Source organism: Dipodomys ordii, unplaced genomic scaffold, assembly GCF_000151885.1.
Source record: "Dipodomys ordii isolate 6190 unplaced genomic scaffold, Dord_2.0 Scaffold158, whole genome shotgun sequence".
In the NCBI taxonomy this organism is placed as follows: Eukaryota; Metazoa; Chordata; class Mammalia; order Rodentia; family Heteromyidae; genus Dipodomys; species Dipodomys ordii.
In genome coordinates this window covers 3,335,116-3,350,317 of record NW_012267374.1, presented here as the reverse complement: position 1 = coordinate 3,350,317, position 15,202 = coordinate 3,335,116, and the positions used below count along the sequence as shown (strand labels likewise).

Sequence of the window (15,202 nt, the reverse complement as noted above, 5' to 3'; positions counted from 1 at the left end):
TAAGTGAAGTAAGCCAGGCCCAAAGAAACATAGGTCCCATGGTTTCCCTTATTTGCAATAACTAGTATATGTCTGAGACAAGCAGAAAAGGTCAGATAAGTTGATGTTAAGGTGAAATGAACCCCAAGATAAGTGTTCAAATGTTTTTTTTCTTTCATGCCATTGTTTTTAACATATTTATAAGATGATTTCTTTGTTGCTTTGTATGCCCTTCCCCCATGGTATAGCCCCTGCTTTCATTGTATTTGATGTTGGTATAATTTGTGGAGGGGAAGGGCAAAAACAAACCATTTAAATAGGGATACAGGTGGACCCATTGCAACAATGAGATGTACAAGTCATCATGTTGAAAAACAAACTTTACAACTTTGGCTGGGTGGGGTGGGGTGGGGGGTGGAGATGGGAAGGGATGGGAAGGGGAAACAAAGGAGGAGGCAACAATGCTTGATAATAAATTTACTCATTACCTTGCCCATGTCATTGTAACCCCTCTGTACAGTATTTTCACAATAAAAATTTTTTAAAAAACTGAATGGAAGACAAAATGCCCATTATACTACCTAGTCTCTTCCACATTCAGAATTCCCTACTAAGTGTTAAATTTGTCAGTGATCCTGCATTAACATGGCATCACCTGAAGTCTGTAGTTTATGGTTAATTCCTGGTGATGTACATTCTCTGAGTTTTGACAAATATGTCAATGACGTATATCCACAGAATATAGTATACAGAATAATTTCACTGCTTTAAAAATCTGTGTTCTGAATATTCATTCTTCCCTCCGTACTTTTGGCAGTCACCGATCTCTAGTGTTCCTTTACTCTTGCCTTTCCCCAAATGTCATAGTTGGCATTAGACAGTATTTATAGCCTTTCATAGTGAGCTTCTTTCAAAACACTTTTATCCATGTCAATGTGAGAGCTCATTTCTTTTTAGTGATGAATAATCTTCCATCAAATGCATGAGTTCCAGGATAGTGGGGGCTACTTATGGAAACTTTATAAGTCAAAACCAAATAAATAACAAAAAACATTATCTACAGATGTTTGTAGGGCATAGTTTTTACCTCAGGGTAATACCAAGGATTGTAAGATACTGCTTACCTATCAAAATGACTACCATTAGTACATTCTCACAGGCGATTAGAAAGAGTTCTTTTCTTTCTCATCTTCTCCAACCTTTGGCATTGTCATTGTTCTAGATTGCCTATTCTTGTGGATGTGTACATTGTTTCAGTGTGTGTTCCTCAATGATATATGGTACAGTATCTTTTCATATGCTCCTTTGTTATCTGTATATTCTTTGTTGAACTGTCTATTCAAGACTTACCTGTTAGTTAATAATGGTTTGATTTTTGTTTTGCTTTGTTTTGAGACAAAAATCTCACTATATGTAGCTCAAGGTACCCTGTAACTCATTTTGTAGACTAGTCTGGTTTTGAATTTGTTTTCCTTCTGCTTTATCTCCAAAGTGCTGTGATAGGCATGTACCACCACACCCACCTTATTGTTGAGTTTGTATCTATCAAGAGTTATACATTACAAAGGAAATAAAAAGAAAATATTTCTTCCTTTGTGTATGATTAGAATTTTCCCTGTTTGTAGAATTTTTTGGTGAATCCCTGTAGATCTTTTCTCTGTCAACATAATTTTTTAAATGTTAAATAGTGAGATTATTAAGATTTTCTACTTTTTTCTTGTGTCAGTTTAGTACTTTATATTTCTTAGGATTTTTTTTCCTGTTCTGATTTTTGAAACTTATATAAAAGTGTTTATAATATCGTAGTCCTTTGGTCATTTTTGTGGTGCTGGATAGAACCCCAGAGTTTTTAATATACCATACAAACTTCTGCCATGTGAGTCATACCCCTAAGTCCTCAGGTGTTATTTATAACAAGTATCTTTATGCTTTGTTCCTTTCTTTATTCCTACCACTGGTTGTGCCTTTTATCTTTGCATCTTATTAGGATCAATTTAGTAATAATTTTTACAAGAAATTATTTTAATGTTTTTCTCCCTCTAGTATATGTTTTTTGTCTTATGAAATTTCATCTCATTGCTATTTCTTTTCCTATTTTCTTCAGCTTTAATTGGTGTGCTTTTCTTTTGAGACAGAATCTTGCTAAGTAGCTTGGGCTGGTCTAGAACTTGCTATATTATATAAGAAAGCTCAGGTTGGTCTTGAACTATAATCGTTCAGTCTTTTCCTCTTCCTCTTATTTTTCTAATTTCTTGAGATGGATAGGGAATTCATCAAAGTATATGATGGGTGATGGGTAATAGATTTCTCTCTAAGTTGGATTTAGCTGCATCCTACAAGCTTTAATAAATTGTTACTTTGTTGTCAAGTTTAAGAAATTTTGTAATTTTCATTTGAGGTGTTCTTTTTGACCTGAGTTATGTATACAAATACTTGTCTTTTCAGACATGGAGATTTTTTCAGTCAGTACTTACTTGAACTCAAAATCTTACTGTTCACCAAATATTGAATACACTTGCTTTCTGTTTGTTGTGTTGTTACTTTACTTTGTGATAGATACATTGGTTATGATCTGGATTTTAGATAACTTGGTGTGTGGCTAACAAGTGCACTTTTTTTAAGTCATGATCAAAGATACTGTATGTTTTTTCAAAATGTTTTATTATAATTTAAATATGTATTTGATAGACCAGGTGCTGGTGACTCAGGAGGCTGATCAGGATTGCAGTTTGAAGCCAACCCATGTAGGAAAGACTGTGAGACTCTTATTTCCAATTAACCACCAAAAAGCTGGAAGAGGAGCTGTGGCTCAAGTGGTAGAACACTAGCATTGAGCTTAGAATCTCTGAGCTAGCTGGGTGCTGATGGCTCAAGCTTTTAATCCTAGCTACCCAGGAGGCTGAGATGTGAGAGTCGTGATTTGAAGCCAGGCTAGGTGGAGCTGTAGCTCAAAGACAGTACCCAGGCCTTGACTTCAGCACCTTGTACTGGCACAAACAAATAAAAAAGAAAGTTCTGGGATAATGCCCAAGTTGTGAATTCAAGCCTCAGGAGGACTGGCACCTGTGTGTGTGTGTGTGTGTGTGTGTGTGTGTGTGTGTGTGTGTGTGTGTGTGTGTGCATGCACGCGCTCGCATCTGACAGTACTGTAGTTATTTCTGTAAACATAAGTTAATTTTGAACTACTTATCTTTAACAAAAATTCCATTTCTCTTATATTTTAATTTGAAATAGCTAGATTAGAATGTGGCTAAAGTGGTAGAACATCTGCCTAGAAAGCCCAATGCCCTGAGTTAAAATCCCAATATCACCATAATAATAATAATAATAATTATAATAATAAATGATGATGATGATGTATTAGTATCAGTTGATTAAATTTCCCTTGAAGGAAATATGCTATATTTGGTGAGTGAAATTTATTTAAATAGTGTTTATTACTTGACAGATACTACTTTGGGGTAGAGTTTTCTAGAACAATGAGCTTTCTTTCCAGTATACATATTAATATTATCATTTGGAAAATCAAAAGCATAGTAAGCATTAGTTTTCTTGCCTCATTTCTCCTTCAAAAGTTGTAGATTTTCTTCTAGTAGTACCTTTTCTTTTTATCACTTTCCCCCCATAATGTTCCTTTTAGTAGCCATTTTAATAGTTTAATAGTTGCAAGCAAAAACTTTAGAGGTTGTAAACATTTTCATAAATGCTATGGGAAATGTTCAACTACATTAAAAGCAAAATAATTACCTTGCTTTAAATGAGTCAGGATTTCTATCTTAAAATATATGTGTAAATATGTCTATCAGTGCTGAATTAATGGTGTACTCTGGGGATTTAAAATGTGTGATTGCTATATTGTGTGCAAGTATCCTGTCTTGGTAAAATGCTGCCTTTTACTAGGAAGTGTGTGTGTGTGTGTGTGTGTGTGTGTGTGTGTGTGTGTGTGTATACATACATATATATACACACACAATTTGGCAAAATAATTTTTGAAAGGTAAAGGCATTAAAAACATTTAAAATTATAATTTATGTTCTCAAAGAATTATCTTACATTTAGCAGGCCTTTAAATTATGGTACATATTTAAACCTACTCAAATGAATATAGTAATAGAATATGTGGTAAGGAATAATAGTTGAGTGAATAAGAAGGAACAATATTTTTGAAGTAAAAAAAATATGTTATTTAACTGGTACCTTTAAGAATTGCTTAGGAAATGTGGTTATTAGATACGCAGAAAGGGGGCACACTAAATAGAATATTGGCAGGCTTCCTGAAATTCATATGCATAGTAGTTAGAGGCATATTGAGTTTTAAATGTCAGCCAACTTTTATTCTCTTCCTTTTCTAGCATCTATTTGTATGAACTGTGACTATTCTTACTTCTTAAGGGAGTTAGTTTATGAAGCTTTCTGTGAACATTTGTTATAGAGGAAATAAATTACCACTGCTATATATATATATAAAACAGTAAATTTTTGATACCAGCAGTGGTTAAAAGTTTTGTTAGAATAATTTATTTGTCAAATGTTGACTAAGAAAGCTTTCATTTCATTGTTGAATTTTGGGATTGTTTCCTACTCTTAGTCATATTTGCAACCTTCAATAGTATATTAAATGTTTTACTATAAGTCATTATTTACATTCTAAATGTAAAAAGAGCTTTGCTAAGTTGGTTTAATTGATTAATGTTCATCTATTAACATAATGTTAGTGGCCCTTAAAGTGAGCTTTAAAGGTATTTATTAGAGTAGCTAGCCATGAGGATGTTTGCAGAAGATCTACCTTATTTCATAGATTCTTAAGTTGCTTTGAGAGTGTGCTTTCTTGATTCGACTCATCTAAGTTTATGAAGGATAATCACACAAGTATCTCAGAACTAATACTTGGTGATAAAAATAGTAAGAAAGCATGAGTACCAGAAGAATCCCAATTTCAGAGAAGTTAATTTATAAATAAATATACATCCTAGAATTGTTAAAGTAGGAGTTTGAAGTTACTGATTGAATCTTACAAGATGTTTATGATGATCTGAAGTATTCTCATTTTTTATGTTTAGGTTAATATGACATACTAAGAGTAACACAAGACTGTCTTCACATAGTCTGCACCACAACCACTTTCCTGTCTACACATTCTACAAACATAGTTCTAAAAGTGGCATTTCTTCATTCAATGCAGGCCAAAATAATGTACCTTTTAAATGCACATGCCTATAATCCAAGTATTTGAAAGACTGAGACAGGAAGATCATGAATTCAAGTCCAGCTTGGACCATATAGTAAGATTTTGTCTTAAAGTAATAGACTTATTAGAATTAAAAATAGGAAGGAAGGAATGATGTAGGAAAGTGACCTTTAAAAAAAAAATTACCTTAGCCGGCTGCCAGTGTCTCATGCCTGTAATCTTAGCTACTTAGGAGTGTGACATTCTTAGCTCCAATTAACTATCAAAAAAAAAAAAAAGCCAGAAGTGGAACTGTGACTCAAGCACTAGCCTTGAATAAAACAAAACAATAACATCAAAAAAACCTCAGGGACAGCACCTAGGCCCTGAATTCAAGCCCTAGAATCAACACCAAGAATAAATAATTTTAATCTTCTATATGGTTTGATCTTTATTTCATGTGCATTTATTGTGGGTTTTTTGTTTTTGAAGCCCTAGAACCAATACCAAGAATAAATAATTTTAATCTTCTATATGGTTTGATCTTACTTCATGTGCATTTATTGTGGGTTTTTTGTTTTTGTCAGTAGTGGGGCTTGAATTCAGGGCCTGGGCACTATCCGCGAGCTCTTACACTTAAGGCTAGTGTCTTGAGTATAGTGCCACCTGGTTTTCTAGTGGTTAATTTGAGATAAGTGTCTCATAGATTTTCCTGCCTGGGCTGGCTTTTAACCACCATCCTCAGACCTCATCCTCCTGAGTAGCTAGGAGTACAGGCTTGAGCCACCAGTGCCTGGCCCATTTATTGTTTTATAAGAAGTAAGCATATCCTTTAAAAGTTTGGCTCTAAATTGCTTACAAAATAAAGTATACAGTATGATATTTGAAATTCTTCATAAGTGATTTGAAACTTTCTTTGGATCTCATCTTCAACTCAATTGTTTCTTACTTCAGACATTCTTGTCTCAAATTCTTTATGTCCTCAGGACTCTGTTGAAATTTATCCTTGTGCTACCTACTCTTCCCAGCTAAGTCTAAATCCCCTCTGTTCAAACTCTTAACAGATCCTTGCATAGTAAGTACCTCTTAACTAACTGCCTAATGGCAAGTAGATTCTATTATACACTTACCAGAAAGTACTTTTGCTAGGCTTATTTATTTGTCAGGTTTTTCTGTTAGATTTTAGGACTGACTAATTTAGGCTTATATTATTATTTCCTGTAGTGCGTACTATGATATAGAGTATTTCTTCAGTTAAAAATTTTGATATATACAGTACTTCTTTTCCATAGATACTATATAGTAATTCTGTTAGAATTGATAGTATGTTGGAGTGTAGAACAATCTTAAGTTTTCATTCTTAAGAATTTATTCAATATTCTTTGGTTATTATACCATAATTCAAAAGACAGTAATAATTACATAGAGCAAAGTGAGGAGGTATATGACTGTAATCCCATGTACTTAAGAGGTTAAGGCAGGAGAAGAACAATTTCAAGGTCAGCCTGGGCTACATAGTGAGACTTTATCTCAAAATGAAAAAATTTTAAAGGGATGGAGATTTAAAAAAACCTCGAGTACTTGGCATTGCATGCATAAGGCCAGGATTCTCAATACTGGGGGTAGGGAGAAGAGAATAATTACATAGGTATTCAAATTTTTACAGTATCTATTATAGAATTTTTAATTATAGCTTTATTGTAAAAGTATAGTATTTTATAAAAATGCCCTTTTTTCCCTCCTATATAGGTTACTTCCTCAGAATGTTGGCCTTCTCTATGTTGGAGGTTATGAAAGACCATTTGCTCAAATCAAGGTACGATTGTTCATTTTAATGTATTTCTACTAAGCACTCATTGGTCCAGAAACTACCAGAAACTTGCTAATAACTATCATCATATCAAAAATACAGTGGCTTTGAAATAATAATTTTATTGACTTTTTCATATTTCTGTTGAAATATGAGCTTTTCACTCAGCTTTTCAACTCCAGAAAAAAATGTTTTCATATTCTTGCCTATACAAAGTTGACTTTGACCAAAGCGAAGTAGTGATTAATTTTTTCAGTACATTAAGACTTATGTAGATTTATCTTTCAGGTCATCATTTTTGCCATTAAAACTTTATTGGGAGTATAGCTTACATATAGAAAGCTATACATGAAATGTACAATTTGATAAATTTTGGCATGTGTACACTAATGCAAATCACAGTAATGAAGAAAAGAAACGTATCACTGTATAATAGTTATTTGTGCTCCTTGAAATTATCCTTCTTGCCTCTTTATGTTTTCCTTCTAGTGCCCTAAACTGATTTGTGCTATTAACTATGATTTTGCCTCATTAGTATTTATGTAAATGGAATCATGCAGTTTCCCCATTCCTCTTTTCTCTCTATCCCCCTTTTCACTCAATATAATTTTTTGAGCTACATCTGCGTTCTTGCACTTACCATGAGTTTATTCTTTTTTATTGCTGAGTAATATCCCATCATATGGCTATAACATAATGTATTTGCTCTTTCAGCTGTAGATAAGATGTGGGTTGTTTCTAGTTTGGGACTATAACAGCTAAAGCTGCTATGAACATTTGTGTGTAAATCTTTATATGGATACATGCCTTGCTTTCTCATGGATAACAAGAATATCTGATATTTCTTTTAGATAAATATGTAATCTCTGTCAGTGGCTTGTGTAAACTGATTACTGTAGTTTTATAAAAATTCATGAAATCAAGTAGTATAAATTTTCTTACTTTGTTCTTTTTTTCTGTTTTGGTTAGTGTAGCTTCCTTCCAAACTACGTTGAATCTATACATCAGTTTGAGGGAAATTGGAATTCTAACAGTATTGAGGTTTTCAATTCATGAAAACTATCTCTCTTGATTTATTATAACATCTCAGCAGTATTTGTTTTTAACATGTTGATCTTGTACACTTAAAAGATCTGTGTATCCATTTCATATTTTTGTGCCACTCTGTAAAGTACTTTTTATTTCAATTTCTGGTTGTTCATACAAAAATAATTTTTTTTTTGCTTTTTGCTTATGTGGTGCTGAGGAATCGAACCCAGGGCCTCATGCATGCAAGGCAAGCACTCTACCACTGAGCCACCTTCCCAGCCCCAAAAATAATTTTTTGTGTTGACTTTAAATTCTGAAACATTTTTGTTCAATTATTAGTTGTGGCTTTAAAAATAAATTTTATTGAACTTTCTATGTAATAATATGATTTACTAAAAAACAGTTCTTTGTTTCTTTTTTTCCCCTAGGTTACGGTCAGTATTTATTTCACAGAATAGTCTTAGGAATGCAGATATAAAGCATATGGACACAATGATAACTTAGGAATCAATGCTATTCTCTTAGGACTTAAAATCTGGATTTTATTATGCTCCATTACATTACATGCTCCATGAATAATATGTAGAATAAAAAGTCTAATAAAAATGATATATATCCCCCAAAAATACAGCTTGATGAGAAATCCAGGTGAAAATAAAAATCTTTGAAGAACCTACCCAAATACCATTGATGTCAAATATTATCTTGGCATAAAATCTAGAAGGGCAAAACTAAACAGCAACAAAACTTGAACATGTCAAAACAAAACCACCAACATACTCTGTATTGCACAGAGTGAAAGACCGACATGAAGTGTCTTGAGCCAACAAGTCACCTCTAGGGGCTTCAGCAGTGGTGACATAATGTACAATTCAGTTCCTGCCCCCTACACAAGATGCAGGGCAGGGAGGTAGTGTGGGGTTGCTATTGGAGAAGCATTCAGTTTACAACTGTGCCACCCCTTGCTATTCTTTTATCCCCAGTAAATTATTATCTGCATATAAGTCTGCTAGACCATAGCTTTCAGGGCAGATGCCTTGAAAGTTCTTAGGGAGGTTAAACAAATAGTGTAGCCTAAAACCTCCTCTGTAACAAACATGCACAGTGGACCCAAAGTAGGAGTGAGTGATGGGGCTGGAAGGACGTGTGGACTGTCTAGCCTTTAAAAGCACCTTGCCCCAAACAGATTCCAATTATAACCATTCTAGAAACAAAGAGAAAGCTACTAAATGTACTAATGTACTAATTTGTTTTTTTGACTGGACAGAGATTAGCAGTACCTACAGTTTTACCAGAATTGTTTCTGGGTCTCCAGGTGGAGACTAAAAACAGTTCTTTGTTTCTTTTTAAAATTATCTTTAAGTACTTTTACAAAAGAGTTGCTAACAAAGCAGTTTATGAATTTATGAATATAGTTTATGAATACAATATTTTTTGATCAATGTCACTTCTTTCAGTATTCTTACCCATACCTCCCCTACCCTTACTCTTCTTAACTTTGTATGATACCCATTGGATTTTTGTCTGCTTTTCCCCTTCTTCTTCATTTGTCTAATCTCTTTCCCTTTGATCCCACCCCACCCCTTTCAAGTACCCTCTTCCTGCTGTTTGATTTTGCTGACCTCTGATTTGGGCTTTCTAAGAATTACGCTATTTGAGATCACCCTTTAATTTACCATATTTCAACAAATACATTTGTGTACACTTGCAGGCTACGTCTCATTGTTTTTCTTAATTGCACTGGCTAACACCTATAGTACAGAGTTGCTAGGAAATGGTGAGAATAGATATCGTTGCCTTATTCCTCATCTCTGAAGGGATACTCAGTTTTTTTTAAAGTTAGGAATTGATGAGGTAATTTTAACTGGGCTTTATTATAAGAAATGAAAAAATACTAACATTTAAGGTAGTTAATAAAAAAGGAAGATTTGAGATCATTCTTTATAAATAACCTTTTATAACTTCAAAAATAACTTCTTTTTTTTTTTTTTTTGGTCCAGTTGTGGGGCCTGAACTCTGGGCCTGAGCACTGTCCCTCAGCTCTTCAGCTCAAGGCTAGTGCCCTGCCACTTGAGCCACAGCACCACTTCCGGCTTTTTTCTTTTTGCTTATGTGGTGCTGAAGAATCGAACCCAGGGCCTCATGTATGCAAGGCAAGCATTCTACCACTGAGCCAACTTCCCAGCCCCCAAAAATAACTTCTTAATGTATTGTGAGGGGTTTGTGGTGGTTGTTGCTTCACATTTGTTTCTTGCTTACATGAATTGTAAATTTAAACTACTGCACATATTACATATGTTTTGAAAAAGAGGGCTTCTAGAGTAGACCTAATCTGAACAGGACATTTGAGGCATTTAATACTAAGGATGTTTAGTTGCAATATCAATGAGAAAATTTCCCTTAGTATAGTATCATCTCTTTAAGTACTTCTAATAATTTAACCTAGGTAAATACTCACAAAAAATTCTATAATTAGCTGGGCACCAGTGGCTCATGCCTATATTTCTAGCTATTCAGGAGGCTGAGATCAAAAGTTTGCAGTTCAAAGCAAGCCTGGGCAGGAAAGTCTGTGAGACTCTTATCTACAATAAACTACCAAAAAGCTGGAAGTGGAGCTTGAGCCTTGAGCAAAAGAAGCACTAGGACAGTGCTAAGATACTAATTCTGTAATTAGTATCTTAAATTCTGGACTCTAAAGAAATTTTCTGATTCCTTAAGTAATGACAAGCCTTCAGGCAAAATTTTCTTCTCAATCTTTAATGTCTCTAGTGCACAAGTATTATTGGCAGGAGTCTCTTCATAAACTTTGGTCACTATCCTATTCACTGAATTCAGCAGTAGATTTAGACATCCTCAGAGGTACCAGGCAGGAACATTTCTGACAACCCAATTCTTTTTCAGTCCAATCATTTGGAAAATTCTGTTTGTCCTTATTAGAACTGAAAATTACTAAAAATAACTGATATATTTAGGGATAGATTTTTTTTTGTGTATGGGTATGAGTTACAAGTTATCTCAAAAGCATAATTCAATATGTGTATGAAGTTAATTCTCTCTTCTCCTGATTCATTAGCATAACATTTTTATCTGGGACATTTCTAATAAGTGCAGTGACCAAGGTCAGTCTTTTCTGCTTGATTAATTAGCTCTGTTGAATAGAGAAGCCTATCATTTTAGGTTGCCTTCTTCCTTTCATCATTACTATAGTAATGGTTTCTCTCACTCACTATGAAAGATTCCTTACCTTTATTAATTGTTGAAGATCTTTCCTAATTGCTATATCTTTAAACCTACCTAATTGGAATACTTAAGGTTTCATTGGAAAACATTTTTTTTTTAAATATAGTTTGAAGCTGGGCATTGGCGGCTCATGCCTGTAATCTTAACTACTTAGGAGGCTGAGATCTGAGGCTCACAGTTCAAATCTAGCCTTGGCAGGAATGTTTGTGAGACTCTTATTTCCAATAAACTACCCAGAAAAAGTCCAAAGTGGTGCTATGGCTCAAGTGGTAGAGCTCTAGCCTTGAGCAAAGGCAGCTCAGGGACAGTGGCTAGTCTCTGAATTAAAGCCCTAGTACTGGCAAAAAGAACCCCTAAAAATTAAAGCTAAATACGATAGCTTAAATGCTTGTGATTAGGTTGGAAATTCAAGTTACATTTCTTTTTTTTTTGGTCGGCCGTGGGGCTTGAACTCTGGGCCTGGGCACTGTCCCTCAGTTCTTCAACTCAAGGCGAGCGCTCTACCACTTGAGCTACAGCGCCACTTCCGGTTTTCTGGTGGTTTATTGGAGATAGGAGTCTCACGGTCTCTCCTGCCCGGGCTGGCTTTGAACCACGATCCTCAGATCTCAGCCTCCTGAGTTCAAGTTTCATTTCTTACTTCTCATTGAGCCTGACTTCTAGCGAGCATGAAATATCAGTATTTGTTATATTAATTTTTCTTCCATTGAACTAAATGTAATAATGTACTGCATATCATAAATACATGAGTTATAACCTTTAAAATAGAGATTTTTCTTTTTGCTTTGCTTAAGAGCATATTGGTTGTTGATTTTTAAAAATAAATCTGGATATATAATTGCTTACTGGAATCTTCAGGAAAATCCTTATTTATTACTACCTCAGGACTTAGTAAGTTCCTCAGTATGGACAGATTGGTATTATAGGCTGTATTTGCTAAAGAAATATTTTTACAATTGTATTTCTGAAAAGGAGCTCAAGTTTATAAAGACCAGAGAGAAAAAGGGATGCTTGAGCAAAGAAATGTTCAATAAGTTTAGAAATTTCCTTATAGTATTCTAGTAAATATATATACTATTAGCACATGGGACAATACAACGATCTTTCCACCTTAACACATACACATACACATATTTTATTATTCCTATTCCTATTTTACTTTTCTAACCAAGCCCTAAATAAAGATCAATGTATAAACATGGGAGTTATATTGGTGCATCTTCGTGCTAGATACAAGTTTATTCTTAGGGAAGTTATTCCAATTTCTCTTGAAACACCTTTCCATATATCAGAAAGGTCCTATGTATATAGGATGGTTATGTATAAAACCATTACCTAAACCTGTGACCCTATTCTGAGTTTTTTGACTCCTTTTCTTTTACTAGAAAATTCTCCTCTCTTCTCTTCCCTCACATACACACAATTTGTATTTCCAATTTAAGTTCATTTAAAGATCCAAAATTTAGAATTGTAAGCAGTAAATATATTTTTGCAAGTTTAACTGCTAATCAAAAAAGTAATGAATATATAAACATTAAAAGTCTTCAGGAGAATTTTTTTTATCTGAAGACTTTGACTTTAAACATGAATGATTGCTTCTTTTACCTTAAAATATAATAAACTAAATAAAATACTGATCACTTTATGAGTTTTAATGTATCATAAGAAAGGAATTGTCTCATGTATTTTCAACTATTGTTTTGTGCTATAAGTAAAGCAGACTTCATCCTCATCCAAGACTAAATTCTTTGGACTTTATTCAGGTTGTTTATAAATGAACACCTATATACAACTTAGAGTGTGTATGTTATATGTTAGGGTTAATTTTATGCTTATTTATAAACAGTCTTTGAAATTAAAAAGAGGAAGTCTTTGTTAAAATAATATTTTGTTTGTGCCCATGACTAGCTCTGGTTTGGTTTTTAGTGTTGCTCTTAACCCCCTAAACTAATTTCACTATTGAAGTTAATTTTATTGATTGAAAATGGTCATTCACAATTTGAAGCAGACATTGCAATATTCCATATGCTTCTGACAAGAGAATGCCATATGAACGTGACACTGATGATAGTGAGGAAGTGACCTACCCCTGCCAAGAATGGCTTTAGAAGAAGACAAAGGCGAAAGATCAGAGTTCCTAGGAGAGTGAAAGAGTATAGGAAGATAATTAGGGAAATGTATTACAGTGTTTTGTGGAGCTAAATAAAGTTACTTTCTGTTTCAGAATTCCTAATTGTAAAAAAATCCAGAAGGGAACCTTCCATATACTCTTGTTTTCCAAGAAATTCCATATATTGTGATAGTAGAGACAGAAATAAAGATAACATCACTGTAATTGAGAATATTAGAAAGAAATTAAAGTGTGTGAGATTTTCACTATCTCCTATTGTAGGAATAAGAGGTACAGTAGTTATTCCTTTATTGAAAACAGATTCAGAAAGAAAAGAAAGCTTTAGTATAAAAAAAAAATCATGGAAGCTTAGTGTCCGCCTTCTTCCACAAATATTCCTGGCAGAGTAAGTACTTTAGGGTCACTGCTGCCCTTTTGTCAAGTGAGAGCAGCAGTAGGTAGGGTGTTAAAAATTATGAATTGTTTATTAGCAAGTCATATGGTAATTGTAGACCAGAGCTGTTAATGTATAGTATAATAGCTCTCTCCTGCCTAGGTGCTTTGGATAGCAAGCTGGCCTGAAGTGACATATTCCTGAGGGAATTCAGAGTCTTGTAAACTACAATGAACTATTAAATATAGAGAAATAATTATAACATTGAAAATACTTTAGCATTGAGATAATATATCTACCTAAGTGTGTGTGTGTGTATATATAAATTACCTAAAATGTTATTTATATATATGACATTTATTTGTGTGTGTGTGTGTGTATATATGTATGTATGTATGTATATGTGTGTGTGTGTATGTGTGTGTATACACACACATACACACACACACATTAGGGTTCCCTTTTGGCCACATCTCCTCCAGCATCTGTTATTATTAGATTTCTTGATTATTAGCCATTCTAACTGGGGTGAGGTGGAATCTCAATGTTGTTTTGAGTTGGATTTCTTTTATGGCTAGAGAAGTTGAGCATTTCTTCATGTGTCTATTGGACATTCTTATTTCCTCTTCAGAGAAGTCTCTCTTTAAGTCTTTAGCCCACTTATTTATTGGGCAGTTGTTTCTTTGAGGATTTGTTGTTGGGGGATTTAATTTTTTGAGTTTCAAGTATATTTTAGATATGAGACCCTTGTCCGATGTATGGCTAGTGAAGATCTTCTCTCAATCCATGGGCTTTCTATTGATCTTGCTAGCTATGTCCTTTGCCATGCAGAAGCTCTGTAGTTTCATGCAATCCCATTTGTCCAACCTTTTTTTGATTTGTTGTGTTTCTGGGTCTCTATTAAGAAAATTTTGGCCTGTGCCAAGGAGCCATAGAGTTTCTCCTATTCCTTCCTGTAATGTTTTCAGAGCGTCTGCTTTTATTTTGAAGTCTTTGATCCATTTGGAGTTGATTCTGGTGCAGAGTGATATATAAGGATCTAGCTTTAGTTTTCTACAGGTGATTAAACAATTTTTGCCAGCACCATTTACTGAAGAGGCCATCTTTCTTCCATTTTTTTTTTAGCTCCCTTGTTGAATATTAAGTGGATATAAGTCTGTGGGTTCATTTCTGGGTCTTCAGTTCTATTCCATTGGTCCTGTGGTCTGTCCTTGTGCTAGTACCAAGCTGTTTTGATTACTATGGCTTTGTAGTAGAGTTTGAAATTTGGTATTGATATTCCTTCAGCACTGTTCTTTCTGTTAAGGATTGCTTTTGCTTTTTATGGTGTTTTATTGCTCCATATGAATTTTTGAGTTGCTTCTTCTATTTCCTTGAAGAATGAGGTTGGAATATTGATAGGTATCATATTGAATTTGTAGGTAGACTTGGTAAGTATTGCCATTTTCACCATGTTGATCTTCTCAATCCAGG

General features: G+C 34.0%; 1 protein-coding gene across 4 annotated transcripts in view; it reads left to right on the top strand.

The window, feature by feature from the left end:
- The window catches only part of Rngtt (RNA guanylyltransferase and 5'-phosphatase), a 259,489-nt gene that overhangs the window by 202,252 nt on the left and 42,035 nt on the right, over nt 1-15,202 (top strand). For 3 of the 4 annotated variants that reach the window (XM_013032875.1, XM_013032874.1, XM_013032873.1), the window contains one exon: nt 6,896-6,962. In XM_013032875.1, the coding sequence (XP_012888329.1) occupies nt 6,896-6,962 (67 nt within the window). Of the gene's footprint in view, nt 1-6,895; nt 6,963-7,930; nt 7,971-15,202 lie in introns of those variants that run through there. The other variant, XM_013032876.1, reaches the window with a different exon arrangement.